General features: G+C 50.7%; 1 protein-coding gene across 2 annotated transcripts in view; it reads right to left on the bottom strand.

Moving 5' to 3' along the window:
- Window positions 1–276: 276 nt before the first annotated feature.
- EMID1 (EMI domain containing 1) overlaps window positions 277–18,196 on the bottom strand; it is a 54,148-nt gene continuing 36,228 nt past the window's right edge. The window contains exons 13-15 of one of the 2 annotated variants that reach the window (XM_023190725.2): window positions 16,351–16,395; window positions 5,613–5,697; window positions 277–1,060 (exon numbers count right to left, since the gene is read on the bottom strand). In XM_023190725.2, coding sequence (XP_023046493.1) covers window positions 933–1,060; window positions 5,613–5,697; window positions 16,351–16,395 — 258 coding nt within the window. In that variant the 3' untranslated portion in view covers window positions 277–932. The remainder of the gene's footprint in view (window positions 1,061–5,612; window positions 5,698–16,350; window positions 16,396–18,196) is intronic. The other variant, XM_023190724.2, reaches the window with a different exon arrangement.

Below are 18,196 nucleotides of genomic sequence, written 5' to 3'. Positions count from 1 at the left end.
CCTGGACCTCCTTGGAGGCAGCAGTTGTGTTTGACTCTTCTGTGTTGGCATCAGGGGGATGAATGAATGAGTGAGCACCAAATGAATGACCAGTTGTGGGAGAGCTGTTCCCTGATGTCCGGAGACACAGGCTTCCTGGCCCTGCACCATGTAGCCTGTACCTCCAGGAGGCTCTGTCCTCCAACACGGAGCATTCTTCACTACCCATTTCCAGCTCTCCTCCCATCGTATTCTCATTCCCAGCTGCCCCCATCTAACCACACGCTGAGACCAGGCTGCGGGGAATCAGGTAGGGGCCTTTATTGGCCAGCACACATCTACCTCCTGGCATCTGTCACAAGCATTTGTGGGAGCAGGCAGCCCCTTCCTCTCCATGTCCCCATCCCCAACCTGAGATGTGGGAGGGCCTGGGGGCTCAGAGAGGAGAATTGAGGCAAGAAGCCCCTGGTGATCCAGTCAGAGGATTGGGCAGCTTGACCTTGGGGTGGGGAACCCAGCACTGGACAACAAGGAGGGAGGGGCACAGGAGGGCTCCCCGAGGTTTGGTTGGGGAGGAGAGGGAGGAAGACTGCTCCCTGCCCTGTCATCCCTGCATGTGCTAAGCCCCAACTCCTGACTCCCTCAGTGCCTTTGGGCCTGGATACTCAGACAGCAGATGAGACAAAGCCTTGTACCTCTACCCGTCCTTGAAGGCCTGCCTCCCCCCACTTCACAGAGGGAAACTGAGGCCCAAGCCTCTCCTCTCAGCCCCTGCTTAGCCTCAGACATGTGCATGGTGCCAGGACTGAGACCTGCTTACCCCTAAGGCCTAGATGGCAGAAGGGACCCTGAGGATATTAATAAATATGGACGGGCGGTCCCTGGAGGCAGCTGGCCGAGTCCAGGTAGGAGGGGAAGCCTGGCCTGGTCTGCCCCAGGGGCCGCCACCGCCCTCAGCCTCTTTCATCCCGGCTCCTGGGGGCCACGATCCGGTAGTTGGCTGCATGTCCGCCCCTCTTGCCCCGAAGGAGGCTGGGGGTGCCTGTGCCGGCAGGGCCTGCCCCAGACCCCATCTCTGGTTCTGCCGGAGGGAAGGAGAAGGAGAGAGGCCACATCAGGGTGGTTCATGTGAGGTACCCACCTCCCCTTGGCCCTCTAGGGGGTGGCAGAACTGGGCACCCTCTGCCAGGTATAATCCACCCTGGTATCTGGCTGCAGAGCTGTGGGAAAGGGGCTCTACAGATTGGGGTCTGCCAGGACTTACCAGCCCCCCAACCCAAGGAGAGCACTCAGCGCCTCTGTTTGATTCCTGCTTTGTCAAGTGGGGTTAACCACACCCACCGCCTTTAGGAAGTGTTTAGCATGCCATGAATGCTTCACATATAGGCTGCTGCGTTTTTCTATTCATTTTGGGGTGGAGGTGTGTCCTGAATCATCCTCTATGTGGTAGCTGGGTAAACTGAGGCTAGGGAACAGACTTGGGCTAGGCCACCAGTTGGAGGGAAGGGCTTAGGAGGCCAGGCTCTGCCACTGACCTACTGTGCAGTCTTGGGCAAGCTGGACCTCTATCAGGGTCTCAGTTGTCTCATTGCTAAAACAGGGACAGTTCTGGACGGAACCGGAAAACTACTCATCTTTCAAAACCGAGGGTAGGAGCTATCTCCTCCAGGAAGCCTTCCGTGACTATCATCTCAGCCCTTCCCGAAGTAAAATGAGCAGGCCAGGCAGGTCAGAATAGGCTGTTTTTCTAGGGGGAGATGGACACTCAGGGAGGAGAGGGCCACGGGGGAGGACTTGGCTAAGCCTCCATAGGACAGATACTTGGGTTCTGGTGAACACCAGGTTCCCATTGAGGGCACTGGTAGGGAGTGGTAGGCTATCCCCTCGTAATCATGACTGTGCCCTGACCCTGTGTGGCCCAGGGTCACCCATGCACCTCCGGGTTGAGATGAGGGCTCCTGGAGCAGACAGGCATATGTGATCACTGAAAGGGACATTCCATGCCTTAACTCAAGGAGCGTGGGAGGGGAGCGGCACAGAGCACTGGCCCCAGTGCCAGCTAGGATCATGTCCTGGTCCTACTCTGCCAGATATGTGGCCTGGGGCAAGTCGCAGAACCTCTGAACGTCATCTGGAACATGGGGATAATAGTCCCGTTTTTACACCCTTGTGATACATGTGTTTACCGTGACCAGGACTGGAAAGTGGTTTTCACAGGAAATGATGGATTATTATGGTTACTAGGTTGGTGTCGCTTCCACCCAGGTCTCCTGCAGGTCTGGTCCCTGTGAGTTTGTCACAATCAAATTTGGGGCCCTGGATGAGTGGCAGAGTCAGCAAACTTTTGCTGGTGAAGCCCAAAGGGCCAGCATGTTAGAGGAGAGACCTGGGGTGGACCCCTAGCCTGATCATTCCCATTCCCGTGACCCTGAAGCAGTCACAAGAGCCTCCAAGCCTGTTTCTTCATCTGTAAAATGGCCATGGCATCGCTCACCTAGCAGGCTTACTACTCTAAGAGACTGGAGATGATCGATCCAGCCCAGGTGGGCCAGACATGTGGCAGCTGATACTATTATAATTATTGATTATAACCTAAACAGGAACCCCGTCTGGGTCTTCAGTAGCACCTGATGTGTATGTTGGGCCAATGGGGAGGGTCCCATCTCCCACTCCTCCGACCTGTCCCTCCAAGCCCCGACCCAAGCTGGCTCGAGGGGCCACTGGCAGTGGGTGTGGGACTTCTGAGGTGCCTGGCACTTTTCTCCCTGGGCTGTCAGAGACAGAGCTGGCTGAAGGCAGGGACAGATCCAGAGCCATGGTGGCCCAAATGTGCCCCTTCTGGCTCCGCCCCAATCCTCAGAGAGAAGGTGGGGACACCTAAAAAGGTTCTGAGAGCCTGAGATTTGGTCCTTGGCCCCTCTCTGTAAGAGGGGAGGAGGTCTGGGAGCTAGGCACTGAAGTTTCTAGAAGTTAGAGAAGCATGCGGCACTGTGGGAGGAGCTTTGGAAGCAGACCCCACACCCTTCCCAGCTTCTGGGCCTCTGCACAGGCAGGACTCTCTCAAGGCTGCCCAGCCCACTTCCCCACCTGGCACACTCATTGGGATCTTCCAGGACCCAACGCAGAGTCCCCTCTTCCAAGAAGCCTTCTCCAACCCCTAGGGACAAGTGCCTGTTCCTCACCCACATCCTTCCGTGCTCCCCTACCCCATATCTCTGTAGGTACGATTCCCTGCCACTCATGGCCAGCTCCCCAAGGCTGGCACCTATCTATACTCCAGAGTGCCAGTGCCCAACCAGGCCTGGCTTTCAATGAGTGTTCCCTAAGGTTTTACTGGATGAAGGAAGCTGGGCTCTAACCTTAACTCTCCTTCCTGCTTGGGACCTAAGTTTCTCAGTCTTTTTGTTTTTGAGCAAGAAAGGTCAGCCTTTGGCAAAGAGGATATTGGGGAAACAATCTGAGGTTTTCTTTTCTTTTTTTTGAGACGGAGTCCCGCTCTGTCTCCCAGACTGGAATACAGGGGTGCGATCTTGGCTCACTGCAACCTCTGTCTCCCGGATTCAGGTGATTCTCCTGCCTCAGCCTCCCAAGTAGCTAGGATTACGGGCGCCCACCAACATGCCTGACTAATTTTTAGTAGAGATAGGGTTTCGCCATGTTGCCTAGGCTGGTCTCGAACTCCTGACCTCAGGTGATCCATACACCTCAGCCTCCCAAAGTGCTAGGATTACAGGCGTTAGCCACTGCGCCCAGCCTCTCAGTCTTTAAAATAGATGCAAAGTTGGACATGATGTGGAGGCCTCTGTGCACTGATGTGAGATGGGCTGTGAGATGGTGTGGCAGGGCAGGTGAGGAACAGAGCTCAGACCCTCAGGCAGCCAATCCCTTCCTTTCTTCAGGGCCAGCCACAGGCTCAGTTTCATGAGGAAAGACCTCAGCTTCACTCCCAGGAGCCAGACGCAAGGCGGAGTACCACCCACTGGTGTCTAAGCAACTCCTGTGCTACCCCATCCTATCTTCTAGGACCTTCTCGATCTAGGCCCTGCCAGATTCCGTCGCTTCTCGGCTCCTTCTGGTCTCTTGGCCTTCGCTCATGCTGTTTCTCTGCCTGTTCACTCTTCCCAGATCCTTGCCCTTCAGGTCTCCACTTAGATATCACCCTCCAGGAAGACCTCCCTCAACCCCCTCCAACTTCCTCTGGGCCAGGTCAGAGGCACTTCTGTATTCCCATGGCTGCCTGTACTCCCTTCCCTGCAGTGTACCTCACCGTGGGTTTCTCTACCAGTGTCAGGGTTCTCCTGAGCACCCCCAGCACCCTACACTCCTTGAGGGCAGGCCTATGTCTGTCTTATCTTGTGGAGCCTGTCCCAACAAGGTGCCTGGCACAGAGCAGGTATTCATTCACTCGAGTGACCAGAGCCTTCTCTCTGCCAGGCACCATCTGCTGGCTGGCTGGCTGGATGAAGAATGAGTGTCCGCTGGCCTGGGCCGAGCATTGGAAGGCACCTTCTGCATGCCCAGGCCCTTCCTGGAAGAGGCTGCCCCTGCCTGCCCGCCCTGCCATTACCTGGCCAGATGATGGCTTCCAGCAGGGTGACCCGTCTGGCCAGGAGCTCCAGCTGAGCCTGCTGCTGCAGGAAGCTCTGTAAGCTAGGAGCCTGATGGGAGATGGAGAAGAGCAGACGGTGCGAGTCTGGCCTCCGAGGGCTGGCCTGGGGAGCCAAGCCGGGAGGGTGGGAGGGCACTGCCAGCTGGCATCAGGGCAGGAGCCTGGGAGTGAGTTTCAGTACTGAGACTTCAGTCTCCCCTCCTGTGGTGGGGACAGGGCTGGCCTGGATCCTCAAGTAACCACATGGGTGGGGAGTTTCTGGGTGAATGCTTGGGGTGAAAGTCTGGCTCTCTTAGTCCCCTAAAGGGACCAATAAAACAGATTAGGAGGACCAAGGGGAAAACTGCAAAGGGGACACCTGAGGCCAGGAGGGTCTGCCTTGTGAGAGCCTCTGGGGGATTATGGGAGAGGAAGGTCAGAACTGGTAGGTAGTGCATGACCCAGAGTTCCCTGGGACCTGAGCCTGGCTCTGTCACCCACAGTCCCCTGCCCTTCTGGAGTCTTGCTCCATGACCTATTGTCCTGCGGGTCTGACTCTGTTACCCATGATTTCTCTAGAGCTGAAGGCTGACTAGAGTCTGGATCCATTACCTGTAATCCTCCTGTTGCCCTGAGCTGTGATTTGGTTACCCATGATCCCTTGCACTGCAGGAGTCTGGCTCTGTTACCCACAATCCCATTGCTAGACTGGAGTTTGGTTCTATTGCCCATAATTTCTTCCAAACTTGAAATCTGTCATCTCTGGTTCCCTGCAGGCCTAGAAACCACATTACCCATAATGCCTAGAGGCCCAGGTCTGACCACAGCAATAGAGCCCGGGTTTCTAGGGCACCCCTGCACCCATGGAGGAGGGAACCAGTCATTGAGGGATGGGTGGTTGTGGTCTCTCAGGTCCATGCTTGCCTGGGACAGGCACCTTCTCCAGTCTCATGACTAGGCTCAGGCCAGTTCCACCCCAGAAGGGCTTGGGGAAGGCTGGCAGGCAGGGGCTGGACTGTCTGTCCGTCTGTCTGTCTCTACTCACCATAGAGCCCAATCATTGTTTCCAAGATTAAAACCCTCTCAGCTAAAATCTTCAAAGCCTCGCGTAGTTGGTGCAACCCCTCCCCCTGTGGAGGAAAGAGACAGATGCAGCCGTGAAGGGGGCAGGGGAGGGGACCCCGCAAAGCCCGTCAGTGGCCCATGCCCCACCCAGGACATGCACCTGCAGCCCCACACTACCTGCCACAGCTCAGGGTCCATGGACAGCCAGAACAAGACCGGGTGAGGACAGGAGGGGGACAACAAGGCAGGCGGAAGGAAGCAACCCCTGCGGGACCTCCCAGAAGGTCCCGCTGGATCCCAGCTGGCTGCTCTCCTACACCGCCACAAATCCTGCTGCGCTGAAGGTGGGGCGAGCCAATCTTCACGGGCAGAACGGCCACCCCAGAGGCTGCTGGGAGTCCTCCTGTCTTCTCCTGTCTGTCACTGAGCACCAGTTGCTCTCCCAACACCTGCATGACTATATCCCTTGGTCACCTATATGTTTATTTACTTCACATTCTTTTTACTGTAAATCACCACATTAGCCTCACCCTAATTACTCTGATCAGTGAGCTCAGGCTAGTTACCGGTATTTTCACTCATGCCCAAATGAATATATAGATGTTCCTTGACTTGCAATGGCGTTTCATCCAGATAAACCCAGTGTAAGTCAAAAGCGCATTTTTGAGATGGAGTTTCGCTCTTGTTGCCCAGGCTGGAGAGAAATGGCATGATCTCGGCTCACCACAACCTCCACCTCCCAGGTTCAAGCGATTCTCCTGCCTCAGCCTCCCGAGTAGCTCATGGCGCTACCACGCCCGGCTAAATTTGTATTTTCAGTAGAGACGGGGTTTCTCCATGTCGGTCAGGCTGGTCTGGAACGTGGCCTCGGGTGATCCACCCGCCATGGCCTCCCAAAGTGCTGGGATTACAGGCATGAGCCACTGTGCCCAGCCAATAACATTTTTTTTTTTTAAGAGACAAGGGTCTTGCTACATTGCCCAGGCTGGTCTCGATTTCCTGGCCTCAAGTGATCCTCCTATCTCAGCTTCCCAAAGTGTTGGGATTACAGGCGTAAGCCACCATCCCTGGCCAAAAAAGTACATTTTGACATACAATATTTTCAACTTACGATGGGCTTATTTGGAAGTAATAAGGAATGTACTGAAAGCCTATATTGCTTTTGCACAATTGTAAAGTTGAAAAATTGTAATTTGAACCATCATAAGTTGGGGACCATCCGTGTGTCAATAAAATTAGACAAGGTTTGAGTTACATTGCTTTTGGAGAACTTGCGCTTAAATGCTGACAAACCTGAGGCTCAGGCCTCTGCCTCTTCCCTAGCAATTCGCGCTTTGAACTCCCTGCCTGGAAAACAGTGCTCACCTCTCCCAGGGCTTAGACTATGCCAGGTCCACATTCTGGCACGTCCTGATGCGTTGCCCTCAGCCTAGCCCTGTCCTCTTAACAGTACAGGTCTGCTTCTCCCTGTCTCTGGCTCCCAGACCCAGGGATATAGCACTGGGCTCACAAAGCCCCTCCTCCAAGGCCACCAGCTCTGGGGCTCCCCACTCCCCAAGTGGTGTCAGCTGCTACCCAGGGCTCATGCCAGAGACCTCATCTCTTCCTCCCCATCTGCATCCTTTCCTTCCCCAGCATACAGTCCACAGTCTTGACAACACTCCATACTCCCTCATTCCTTCCTCTTTCCTAGTCCAGAAACAAAGCTATTTCCAGAATGTAGATCTCTCAATTCCAGCAGCATGCCAGGATGACAAATAGAACTATCCCAGCCCTGATGACATCTGGAAATCTCTCTTGGTGTCCTTTACTCAGTACAGATAAGTGAAGGGACGGACAATATATAATTGTATAATTACAATGTATAATTGTATAATTACAAGCCAACCCTTTAAGGTTGTTGCTTCCCACAAAACCATCTGAACAACTGAGAAGTCTCTCAATATGTCCATCATGAGTGAGCCTGCTCACTGGGGCTGACCCTTGTGATCCAGCTGTCCTGTCCACATCACATAGACTGGGCGACCCTCAGGCTGCTGAATGGCCATTTCAGCCTGGGGGTCCCAGGGTCACCACGGGCTGCATGCCAAAGTAATCCCCCTTCCAGTATTGCAGGGGCAGGATCTAAAAATGAATGACCTTCACTGGGCACAGTGGCTTACACATGTAATTTCAGTGCTTTGGGAGACCAAAGTGGGAGGATCACTCGAGGCTAAGAGTTTGAGACCAGTCTGGGGAACATAGCAAGACCCCATATCTACAAAAAATTTAAAAATTAAAAAATTTGGGTGGGCACGGTGGCTGTCATGTAATCCCAGCACCTAGTGACACTTTGGGAGGCCAAGGTGGGTGTATCACTTGAGGTCAGGAGTTCTAGTGCAGCCTGGCCAACATGGTGAAACCCCATCTCCACTAAAAATGCAAAAATTAGCTGAGTGTGGTGGCGACCTATAGTCCCAGCTACTTGGGAGGCTGAGGCAGGGGAATCACTTGAACCCAGGAGGCAGAGGTTGCAGTGAGCTGAGATCACACCACTGTACTCCAGCCTGGGTGACGATGGGAGTATCCATCTCAAAAAAAAAAAAGAAAGAAAGAAAGACAAAAATATTAGTTGGGTGTGGTGGCACACACCTGTACTTCTAGCTACTGTGGAGGCTGAGGTGGGAGGTTCACTTGAGCACAAGAGTTTGAGGCTACAGTGAGCTATGATTGTGCCACTACACTCCAGGATAGGTAACAGAGCAAGATCATGTCTCAGAAAAAGCTGGGGGGCCTGGCATGGTGGCTCATACCTTAATTCTGGCACTTTAAGAAGCCAAGGTGGGAGGATCACTTGAGCCCAGCCAGGGCAACACAGTGAGACCCCATCTCTAAAAAAAACAAAAATGGCCCGATACAGTGGCTCATGTCTGTAATCCCAGCACTCTGGGAGGCTGAGGTGGGTGGACTGCTTGAGATCAGGAGTTACAGACCAGCCTAGCCAACATGGCGAAATCCCATCTCTACTAAAAATACAAAAATTAGCCAGGCATGGTGGTGTGTGCCTGTAGTCCCGGCTACTTGGGAGGCTGAGGTGGGAGGATTGATGCCCAGGAGGCTGAGGCTGTATTGGGCTGAGATCGTACCACTGCACTCTGGCCAGGGCGACAGAGACCCTGTCTTAAAAAAAGAAAAAATTAAAAAATTAGCCAGGCGTGGTGGTGTGTATTTGTAATTCCAGTACTTTGGGAGGCTGAGGTGGGAGGGTGGCTTGGGCCCCTGAGATGGAGGCTGCAGTGAGCCATGATCACGCCACTGTACTCCAGCCTGGGCAACACAGCAAGACCCTATCTCAAAAAATAAAAAATAAAAAAAAGATGATCTTAAAAAATTCCAGGCTGAGCATGGTGGCTCATGCCTGTAATCCCAGCACTTTGGGAGGCCGAAGTGGATGGATCACCTGAGGTCAGGAGTTCAAGACCAGCTTGGCCAACATGGAAAAACCCTGTCTCTACTAAAAAAAAAAAAAAATATATATATATATGTATACACACACACACACACAAATTAGCTGGGTGTGGTGGCACATGCCTGTAATCCCAGCTACTCAAGAGGCTAGGCAGGAGAATTGCTTGAACCCAGGAGGCAGAGGTTGTAGTGAGCAGAGATCATGCCATTGCACTCCAGCCTGGGCAGCAGAGCAATACTCTGTCTCAAAGGAAAAAAAAAAGATGAAAAAAATATTCCATTAAGCCATTTCCAGCATGGACAATGGGACAAGCTGACATGGGCCTCCTAACGAGGTACAATAAAAGGCACCACAAGTGCCCCTGCCAAGAGTATTTAGCCTGCATCTCATCATGAAGAAACAATCAGACAAATTTAAATTGTGGGACATTCACACAAAGACAAAGTCAAGAGAAGAAGAAAAAGGCAGGAGGCCTGTTTCAAAAGAGACTAGAAATGTGGCAACCAAACGCAATGTGTGAGAACCTTGATTAGATTTTGGACTTGACTGATTGATTGATTGAGACAAGGTCTTGCTCTGTTGCCCAGGCTGGAGTGCAGTGGTGTGACCATGGCTCACTGTAGCCTTAACTTTCAGGACTCAGATGATCCTCCTGTCTCAGTCTCCCAAGTAGCTGGGACTACAGGTATGTGCCACCACACCCAGCTAATTGAAAAAAAATATTTTTTTTTGTAGAGACAGGTGTCTCCCTATGTTGCCCAAGCTGGTCTCAAACTCTTGGGCTCAAAAGAGCCTCCTACCTTGGCTTTCCAAAGTGCTGGGATTATAGGCATCAGCCACCTTGCCCAGCCAGATCTTGGACTTTGAAAAAAAAAAAACAGCTTTAAAAGGCATTTTGGAGGCCAGGTGTGGTGGCTCACACCTGTAATCCCAGCACTTTGGGAGGCTGAGGCGGGTGGATCACCTGAGATCAGGAGTCTGAGATCAGCATGGCCAACATGGTGAAACATCGTCTCTACTAAAAATACAAAAATGAGCCAGGCATGGTGGCAGGCACCTGCAATCCCAGCTACATGGGAGGCTGAGACAGAAGAATCGCTTGAACCCAGGAGTCAGAGGTTGCAGAGAGCAGAGATTGTGCCATTGCACTCCAGCCTGGGCGACAAGAGTGAAACTCAGTCTCATAAATAAAATAAATAAATAAGTAAATAAGTAAATAAATAAAGGCATTTTGGGGGTCAGGCATGGTGGTTTATGCCTGTAATCCCCGCACTTTGGGAGGCTGAGATGGGTGGATCACCTAAGGTTAGGAGTTCGAGATCAGCCTGGCCAACATGGGGAAACCCTGTCTTTACTAAAAATACTAAAATTAGTCAGGCATGGTGGCACACGCCTGTAATCCCAGTTACTCAGGAGTTAGAGGTAGGAAAATGGCTTGAACCTGTGAGGCGGAGGTTGTAGTGAGCTAAGATCATGCCACTGCACTCCAGTCTGGGTGACAGAGACTCCATCCTGGTGTTCCAGCCTGGGTGACAGAGACTCCATCTCAAAAAAAAAAAAAAGGCATCTGGGGACAAGTGGTAAAATTTACAGGTAAGTCACATATTAAATGGCATCATTTTGCTAAATCAATGTTAGCTTTCTTAAGTATGACGATGGTATTGTGGTTATGTGGGAGAATGTTCATGTTCATTCACGGTGCACACTGCAATGTTAGGGGAAACGTGGCTGGGTTTTGCAGCTTACTTTTTTTTTTCTTTTTGAGATGGAGTCTCTGTCGCCCAGACTGGAGTGCAGTGGCCGGATCTCAGCTCACTGCAAGCTCTGCCTCCCGAGTTTAGGCCATTCTCCTGCCTCAGCCTCCCGAGTAGCTGAGACTACAGGCGCCCGCCACCTCACCTGGCTAGTTTTTTGTATTTTTTTTAGTAGAGACGGGATTTCACCGTGTTAGCCAGGATGGTCTCGATCTCTGATCTGCCCGTCTCGGCCTCCCAAAGTGCTGGGATTACAGGCTTGAGCCACTGCGCCCGGCCGTGCAGCTTACTTTTAAATGAATTTGAAAAAAGATTTATAAATATATAAGAGAGAATGACAGAACAATTGTGGCTCAATACAGTCATATGTCACGTAATGATGTTTCAGTCAATGATGGATTGCATATCTCCACAGTGGTCTCATAAGATTATAATGGAGCCAAAAAATTCCCATTGCCTAGTATTTACTATATTTTACCTATTTACTTATTTATTTTTCAGACAGAGTCTTGCTGTGTCGCCCAGGCTAGAGTGCAGTAGCGTGATCTCGTCTTACTGCAGCCTCAACCTCCCCGGCTCAAGTGATCCTCCCACCTTAGCCTCCCAAGTACCTGGGACCACAGGCACATGCCATCACATCCAGCTAATTTTTTTATTTGTACAGACAAGGTCTCACTTCATTGCCTACGTTGGTCTGGAACTCCTGGGCTCGGGTGATCCTCCTGCCTTGGCCTCCCAAAGTGCTGGGATTATAGGTGTGAGCCACTGCACCTGGCCATATGCTATACTTTAAATTGTTATTTTAGAGTGTACTCCTTCTACTTATTTAAAAAACAGTTAATTGTGAAACAGCCTCAGGCAGGTTCTTCAGGAGGTATTCCAGGAAAAGGCATTGTTATCACAGGAGATGACAGCTCCACGTGTGTTACTGCCCAGAAGACCTTCCAGTGGGGGAAGAGGTGGACATGGAGACAGTGATATTGATGATCCTGACCCTGTGTAGGCCTAGGCTAATGTGTGTGTTTGTGTCTTAGTTTTTGTAAAAACATTTAAAAAGTCAAAAAAAAAAAAAAAAAAAAAAAAAAAGGCCAGGCACGGTGGCTCATGCCTGTAATTCCAGCACTTTGGGAGGCTGAGGTGGGCAGATCACTTGAAGTCAGGAGTTTGAGACCAGCCTGGCCAGCCAACATGGTGAAACCCCATCTCTACTAAAAATACAAAAAATTAGCTTGGCGTGGTGGCTCATGCTTGTAATCCCCGCTACCCAGGAGGCTGAGGCAAGAGAATCGCTTGAACCTGGGAGATGGAGGTTGCAGTGAGCCGAAATCACACCACTGTACTCTAGCCTGGGCGAAAGAGCAAGACTCTGTCCCCAAAAAACCCAAAAACCTTTTATAGTGTATTTTTACTGTACCTTTTCTATGTTTAGATACACAAATACTTATGATTGTGTTGCAGTTGCCTGTAATATTTAGCATAGTAACATGCTGTTTAGGTTTGTAGTCTGGGAGCAATTGGCTACACCACACAGATGAGGAGTGCCGCAGGCTATTCCATCCAGGTTTGTGTACGTATATTGTATGACACTCATGCCACCACGAAATCATCTCATGACATATTTCCCAGAACATATCCCCATTATTAAGCGGCACACGGCTGTAACAATAATTGGTCCATCTACAGGAAGGGTAGAATGACATTCATTGTACCAACTTTTCTGTATATCAAAATGCAAAATGGCTGGGTTCAGTGGCTCACACCTGTAATCCCAGCACTTTGGGAGGCCGAGGTGGGTGGATCATGTGAGGCCAGGAGTTCAAGACCAGCCTGGCCAACATGGTACAACCCCATCTCTACTAAAAATACAAAAATTAGCCAGGAGTGGCTACAGAGTCCCAACTACTCAGGTGGTTGAAGCATACGAATTGCTTGAACCCAGGAGGCAGAGGCTGCAGTGAGCTGAGATCGAGCTGTTGCACTCCAGCCTGGGTGATAGAGACTCTGTCTCAATGAAAAAGGAAAAAAATAAAATAAAAATAAAAAAATAAAAATACTGGGGAGGCCAGGTGCAGCGACTCACACCTGTAATCCCAACGCTGTGGGAGCCTGAGGTAGGAGGATCACTTGAGGCCAGGAGTTTGAGACCAGCCTGGGAAACACAGTGAGGTCTTGTCTGTATTTTTTAAAACATAAAATTAAAAAGAAAAATCTGGGCATAAGTGTTTTTAAAATCCATTGTTTGGAACTCCCTCAGACAGATGGCCTGATGTTTGCACTGATGACAACCCAGTCTCCTCCAGCCCCGCCTGCCCTCTGCACTTCAGATCTAAGTGTCTGGGCCTGCTGGACGCCCCTACTTGGCTGTAACACAGACTCCTCCCGTTGGTTCACAGACAAAACTCAGCCTGCTTGCTTCTCCTGGTTCTCTTTTGCTATTTGAAGTCTCCCTTGACTCCTCACTCCCTTTTGCAGCCAAACCAGCACACAAGTGTCTTTTTGCTCCATTGATGGCTGTCTGTCCTCACTGGCTCCCACCCCTTGCTCGGCTCAGACTCTCACCAGGATGACCACAACAGCTCCCTACCTACTGTCTTCTGCTTCTCCCATCCATTTGCCATGGCAACCAGGGGCATTTTTGCAAATAAATAAAAAAAAAACCTGACCACATCATTTCCCTGCTTCTAAAGCCTTCAATGCCTCCCCACTGCCCTAGAACAAAGCCCAAATTCCTGAATGTGGCCTCCTGCCTTTGGCCTCTGTCCCACTCTCTGCCTGTCACAATGCCACTCCAAGTATTTGCAGCTCCTCAAATATCCAAGGCTCCCTCTTGCCGCAGGGGCTATGCACCTGTTGTACCCCCACCTCTGCCTGGACACCCTGTGCCTGGTTAATGCACCTTTCAGGCTTCACCTGGCTCCTCCGGGAGGATGCTAAAGTGTGAAGTGTTTATGAAGTTGACAGTCCTGTAGCTGCTGATTATAGGTCTTTTTCACCCCACCTCACTGTGACCACCCTGAGGGTGGGGACTGTGTCTGAACTGCATCTGTGTCCACAGTGCCCCGCCCCAGGTCTGGTACCCAAGGAGGAGATGCTTGGGGAATGGTAGCTGGTTCTCTGGACCTAGAAGCTTAAAAGTCAGGGCTCCAGTTCCCGCTCTGCCAAGGATTCTCTCTGCAGAGTCGGGCCTCAGTTTCCCTGTCTGAATAAGGGGTAAGAGCTTCGATTCCGGTGGGCAGGCCCAGCGTAGTCACTCCAGTTCCTGCAGTGCACTATCATGACCACCAGGTGTCACTGCCGGGCCACAGCCAGAACGCCCGTCTGCAAGCTGCACTAAGGGAGTTGGTTGGTGAAGTGTACATAGGAGCCCTCGGGGACCTTGCCAGCACTGAACCTCATTCCCACCTGTCCCCAACAGAGCTGTTCCCCCAGCCCCCAAAGCCTCATGCAACCCCCAGCTCAGCAGATCCCCTCCCAGGCAAGCAGCAAGCAGGGGCAGAAATGCAGGTAGAAGAGGGGCAGGAAGGTGGGTGGGCAGGGGCCCTGCTACCTCTTGTGGGGAGCCCACAGGTGGTTCTGGGTTCAAGGACTGGTCTAGGGTGGCCAGGGCATCTTGCCGGGGGTTCTCATGAAGGGAAGGGACTGCGCAATATCTCCCATCCCTCCTGGGCTGGGTGGTAAATGTGTTCCCAGACCAAGGGCCTCTGGGAGAGGCCACCAAGTAGCCTAGGGGAGACAGAGGGTCAGGCTCGCATGGGTCTACCTGACCCCAGCTCAGCTCATGCCCATACTGGCAGTATTAAGAGGTTCTGGAGCTACGGAGGATGGGCATGGGGTAGGAGGAGATTCAGGGCAGTAGGGGCCAGGAGAGGCTAAGTGGAGAGGTAGCAGGTCCCCAGAAGTCATAGGCAGACACAGGGGAAGACTCGTGCAGGGTAGGGGGCTCCCACGGCTGTATCCATCACTGACCCCACAATCAAGAACTGAGAGGGCAAGGCAGGCACGGGGTGCCACCCACATCCTCACTAACTTGTGACTGCCAGGAAGTAGGGTGTCCCATCCAGACTGCATGTGGAGGGGGAGTCACAATACCACCCCCCAAAAAGAGCTTCCTAGTTGTCTCTCTCTTCTGAAGGAGTGTCTGCCTCCACTCTGTCCATTTTCCAGATGTCTCCTCTGTCAGTGATGGTTTCCAGATGCCCGTGTCATGGGGCTTTTGGGTACGGTATGTTTTAGGGTCCTCATCTTTCTCCCACTTCTCTTGGGTGAGTAGATTTCTAGGCCCTGACCCAAAAATCCCTTCCCTGCAATGATCTCCAATGATTGTGAAGGTTTCTACTTTCTTTTCTTTTCTTTTTTTTTTTTTTTTTTGAGACAAGAGTCTCTCTCTGTCGCCCAGGCCAGAGTGCAGTGGCACGATCTCAGCTCACTGCAACCTCTGCTTCCTGGGTTCAAGTGATTCCCCTGCCTCAGCCTCCTGAATAGCTAGGACTACAGGTGCTCACCACCACGTCCAGCTAATTTTTGTATTTTTAGCCCAAAACTTTTAGGCTGATTTTGTATTTTTGTATTTTTTTTTTTTGTATTTTAGAGATGGGGGTTTTGCCACATTGGCCAGGCTGGTCTCGAACTCCTGACCTCAAGTGATCCACCTGCCTCAGCCTCCCAGAGTACTGGGATTACAGGCATGAGCCACCGCACCCTGGACGATTGTGAAGGTTTCTAGGACCCCACATTAATCATGAGATTCTGGGGTGTGTGGTTTCCCCCTTCTTGTCCCCCTTCTCATTTACTCTGTCTCCTATAAATGTGAGAGTTTCTAGGCTTCTCTTCTCATCCATCATGGGTCTCCTATGTATGTGATGGTGTCTAGGACCTTGTGTAAACTATAGGTCCTTTAAGTATAGAGAAGTCTAGGTCACCTGGCCTCATTAACCACGTTAAACGTGTACATAGCAGTTTCGAGGAGTCTCTTCACAGGCTTCGTGCATTTCCAATGTGTATGGTGGTATCTAGTTCCCCATCCCTTTTACTACGTGGCTCCTAGGTACCTTGTCATTTCTAGGCCCCTTTCCTAGGTCCCCTATCCCATGCTCCTATGTAGACATTGTCTTCGTTCTTCCCTTTGTTCTGCAGACAAGGGAGCAAGCCAAGCCATTGCTGGGAGGGGGCTATGGAGGTAGGGGATGCAGTCTAGCCTGGGTCAGCCCAATCCATCCAGGAGGAACAGGCAGAGCCACCCTGGCCTGGAAAGGCCACAGAGGGAGGTGGAGACAGGGACAGAGACTGAGACAGAAGGCATGGGGTCTGCTGATAGGGCGGCCCTGCCCGGTTGGGAGCAACAAGATCGGGGAGGGAGTTGAGGCTGAGAATTGCCAAGGCTCCTGTCTGGGAGACCAGGCTGCAGTGGGGATGTGGATGGGGTGCTCCCACTCCCAGGGCCTCCTGGGGAGGGAATACTCTCTTGAGTACCTAGGGCTGAGAAGGCAGGAAGAGGCCAATGCCAGACCAGAGCTTACCCAGTGGCTCTTCTCACCAGGGTCTCCCTTGGGGCCAGGTTCCCCCTACAAGGGGAGAAAGAGATAGCAGCAGTGAGGAAGGGAAGGAGACAGAAAGGGAGGGGAAAAAAAGAGGGAGGAAAAAGAGAGGGGAGAGGGAGAAAAACTTAGAGAAACAGACAGAAAGTAGCTTGTACTGGATACAAAGCAAAAACGAACTTCTTGAAGGCAACAGAAAATAATAAAAAGCAGCCAGAAACTGGAGAATATTTAACCCTTAAAATAAGGGAATGGCACTGGGTAAAATCCATATGCTTATACCTTTTCCTCAGAGGGTGCACCCCAGCCCCATCAGCCTGGCAAAACAGAGCTCAAGCAGAAAGTTTCAGTTTTATTGGCCTGAGGAGTCAGAGGTTGAGGTTGCCAGGGAAGCAAGAAATTGATGAGAAATACTGGGAAGCAGGGAGCCACAAGTGGGGGAACTAAATCTGTGTAAATGTTCCTTTCTAACACTTGGATGGTCCCTGGATTGCCCTATCACAGGGCAACACTCTAAGGAGCCCAGTGGGGGAGAACCAACAGATTGGTAGAACTGACTAAAATTGCCAAAAATTGCCCACCATATAGGAGACAGAGTTTTGAGTTCAAGTCCAACCAAGTTAGAGGTGCTTGTGAACACCTAAAGCTTTCCAATGAAACTCCAGAACCGCCATGGCTTAGGAATAAAGACTCTATCTCAGGATTAAGGGATTTTTCCTAGGACTAAGAGCAAAACCAGAGATTCTCTCTGATAAAGCCTACAAGTAAGCCTCTAAAAGAGCAAGATGACCCATCAATAATTTAACTGTTCTAGAATAAAACTCAATACTCTTCAGGAGATGCTAACAGAATTTAAAGTCTTTTCAACATATTATCTCCTTTGTCCAGTGTGCAACAAAAAATTACTAGACATGAAGACACAGGAAAATGTGACGCATATTGAAGAGAAAAATCAGCCAATAGAAATAGATCCACAGCCAACCTAGATGTTAGAATTAGCAAAGGAGTTTAAAATATCTATGATTAATATGTTAAATAATCTACTGAAATTGATACCATGGGTGATAAGATGGAGAATTTTAGGAGAGATCTATACATTGTAAAAAAGAATCAAATGGAAATCCCGGAAGTGAAAATGATAATACTGGAAATAAAAAATTATCAGATGAAATTAATATAAGATTGGACACAACAGAAGAAGTAAACAATCAACTTGTACGTAGGCCAATGGAATAATTTAAACTAAAGTACAGAGACAGCCTGTAGTCCTAGCACTTTGGGAGGTCAAGGGTGGGAGGACAGCTTGAGACCAGGACTTTGGGGCCAACCTGAGCAACATAGCAAGACCCATCTCTACTTTAAAATGAAAAAACAAAAACCAAACAAAAACACAAGCCAGGTGTGGTCGTGTGCACCTGTAGTCCCAGCTACTCAGGAGGCTGAGGTGGGAGGATTGCTTGAGCCCAGGAGCTCAAGACTGCAGTGAGCTGTGATCACGCCATTGCACTCCAGCCTGGGTGACAGAGCAAGATCCTATCTCAAAAAAGTAAAATAAAGAAATATAAAGCAAAGAGAGACAAAGATTTTTTAAAAAACGAACAGAACTTCAGTGACTCATGGGAGAAAATCAGTGGCGTTCCAGAAGGACAGACTGGAGAGCAGAAATGGAAAAAAAATGTTTGAGGAAATGTTGACCTTTTTTTTTTTTTTTTCCAAATTTGATTTAAAAACAAAACAGACTTCTGGGTTCCAACCTGGCATGTAAAGAGCTTAGAAGTTGTTGGTTGGGTGCAGTGGCTCACGCCTGTAATCCTAGCACTTTGGGAGG

The sequence above is a fragment of the Piliocolobus tephrosceles genome, chromosome 19 (assembly GCF_002776525.5).
Source record: "Piliocolobus tephrosceles isolate RC106 chromosome 19, ASM277652v3, whole genome shotgun sequence".
NCBI classification, from domain to species: domain Eukaryota; kingdom Metazoa; phylum Chordata; class Mammalia; order Primates; family Cercopithecidae; genus Piliocolobus; species Piliocolobus tephrosceles.
Note: the sequence above shows the minus strand (reverse complement) of the source record. Positions and strands in the feature narration are given on the sequence as shown.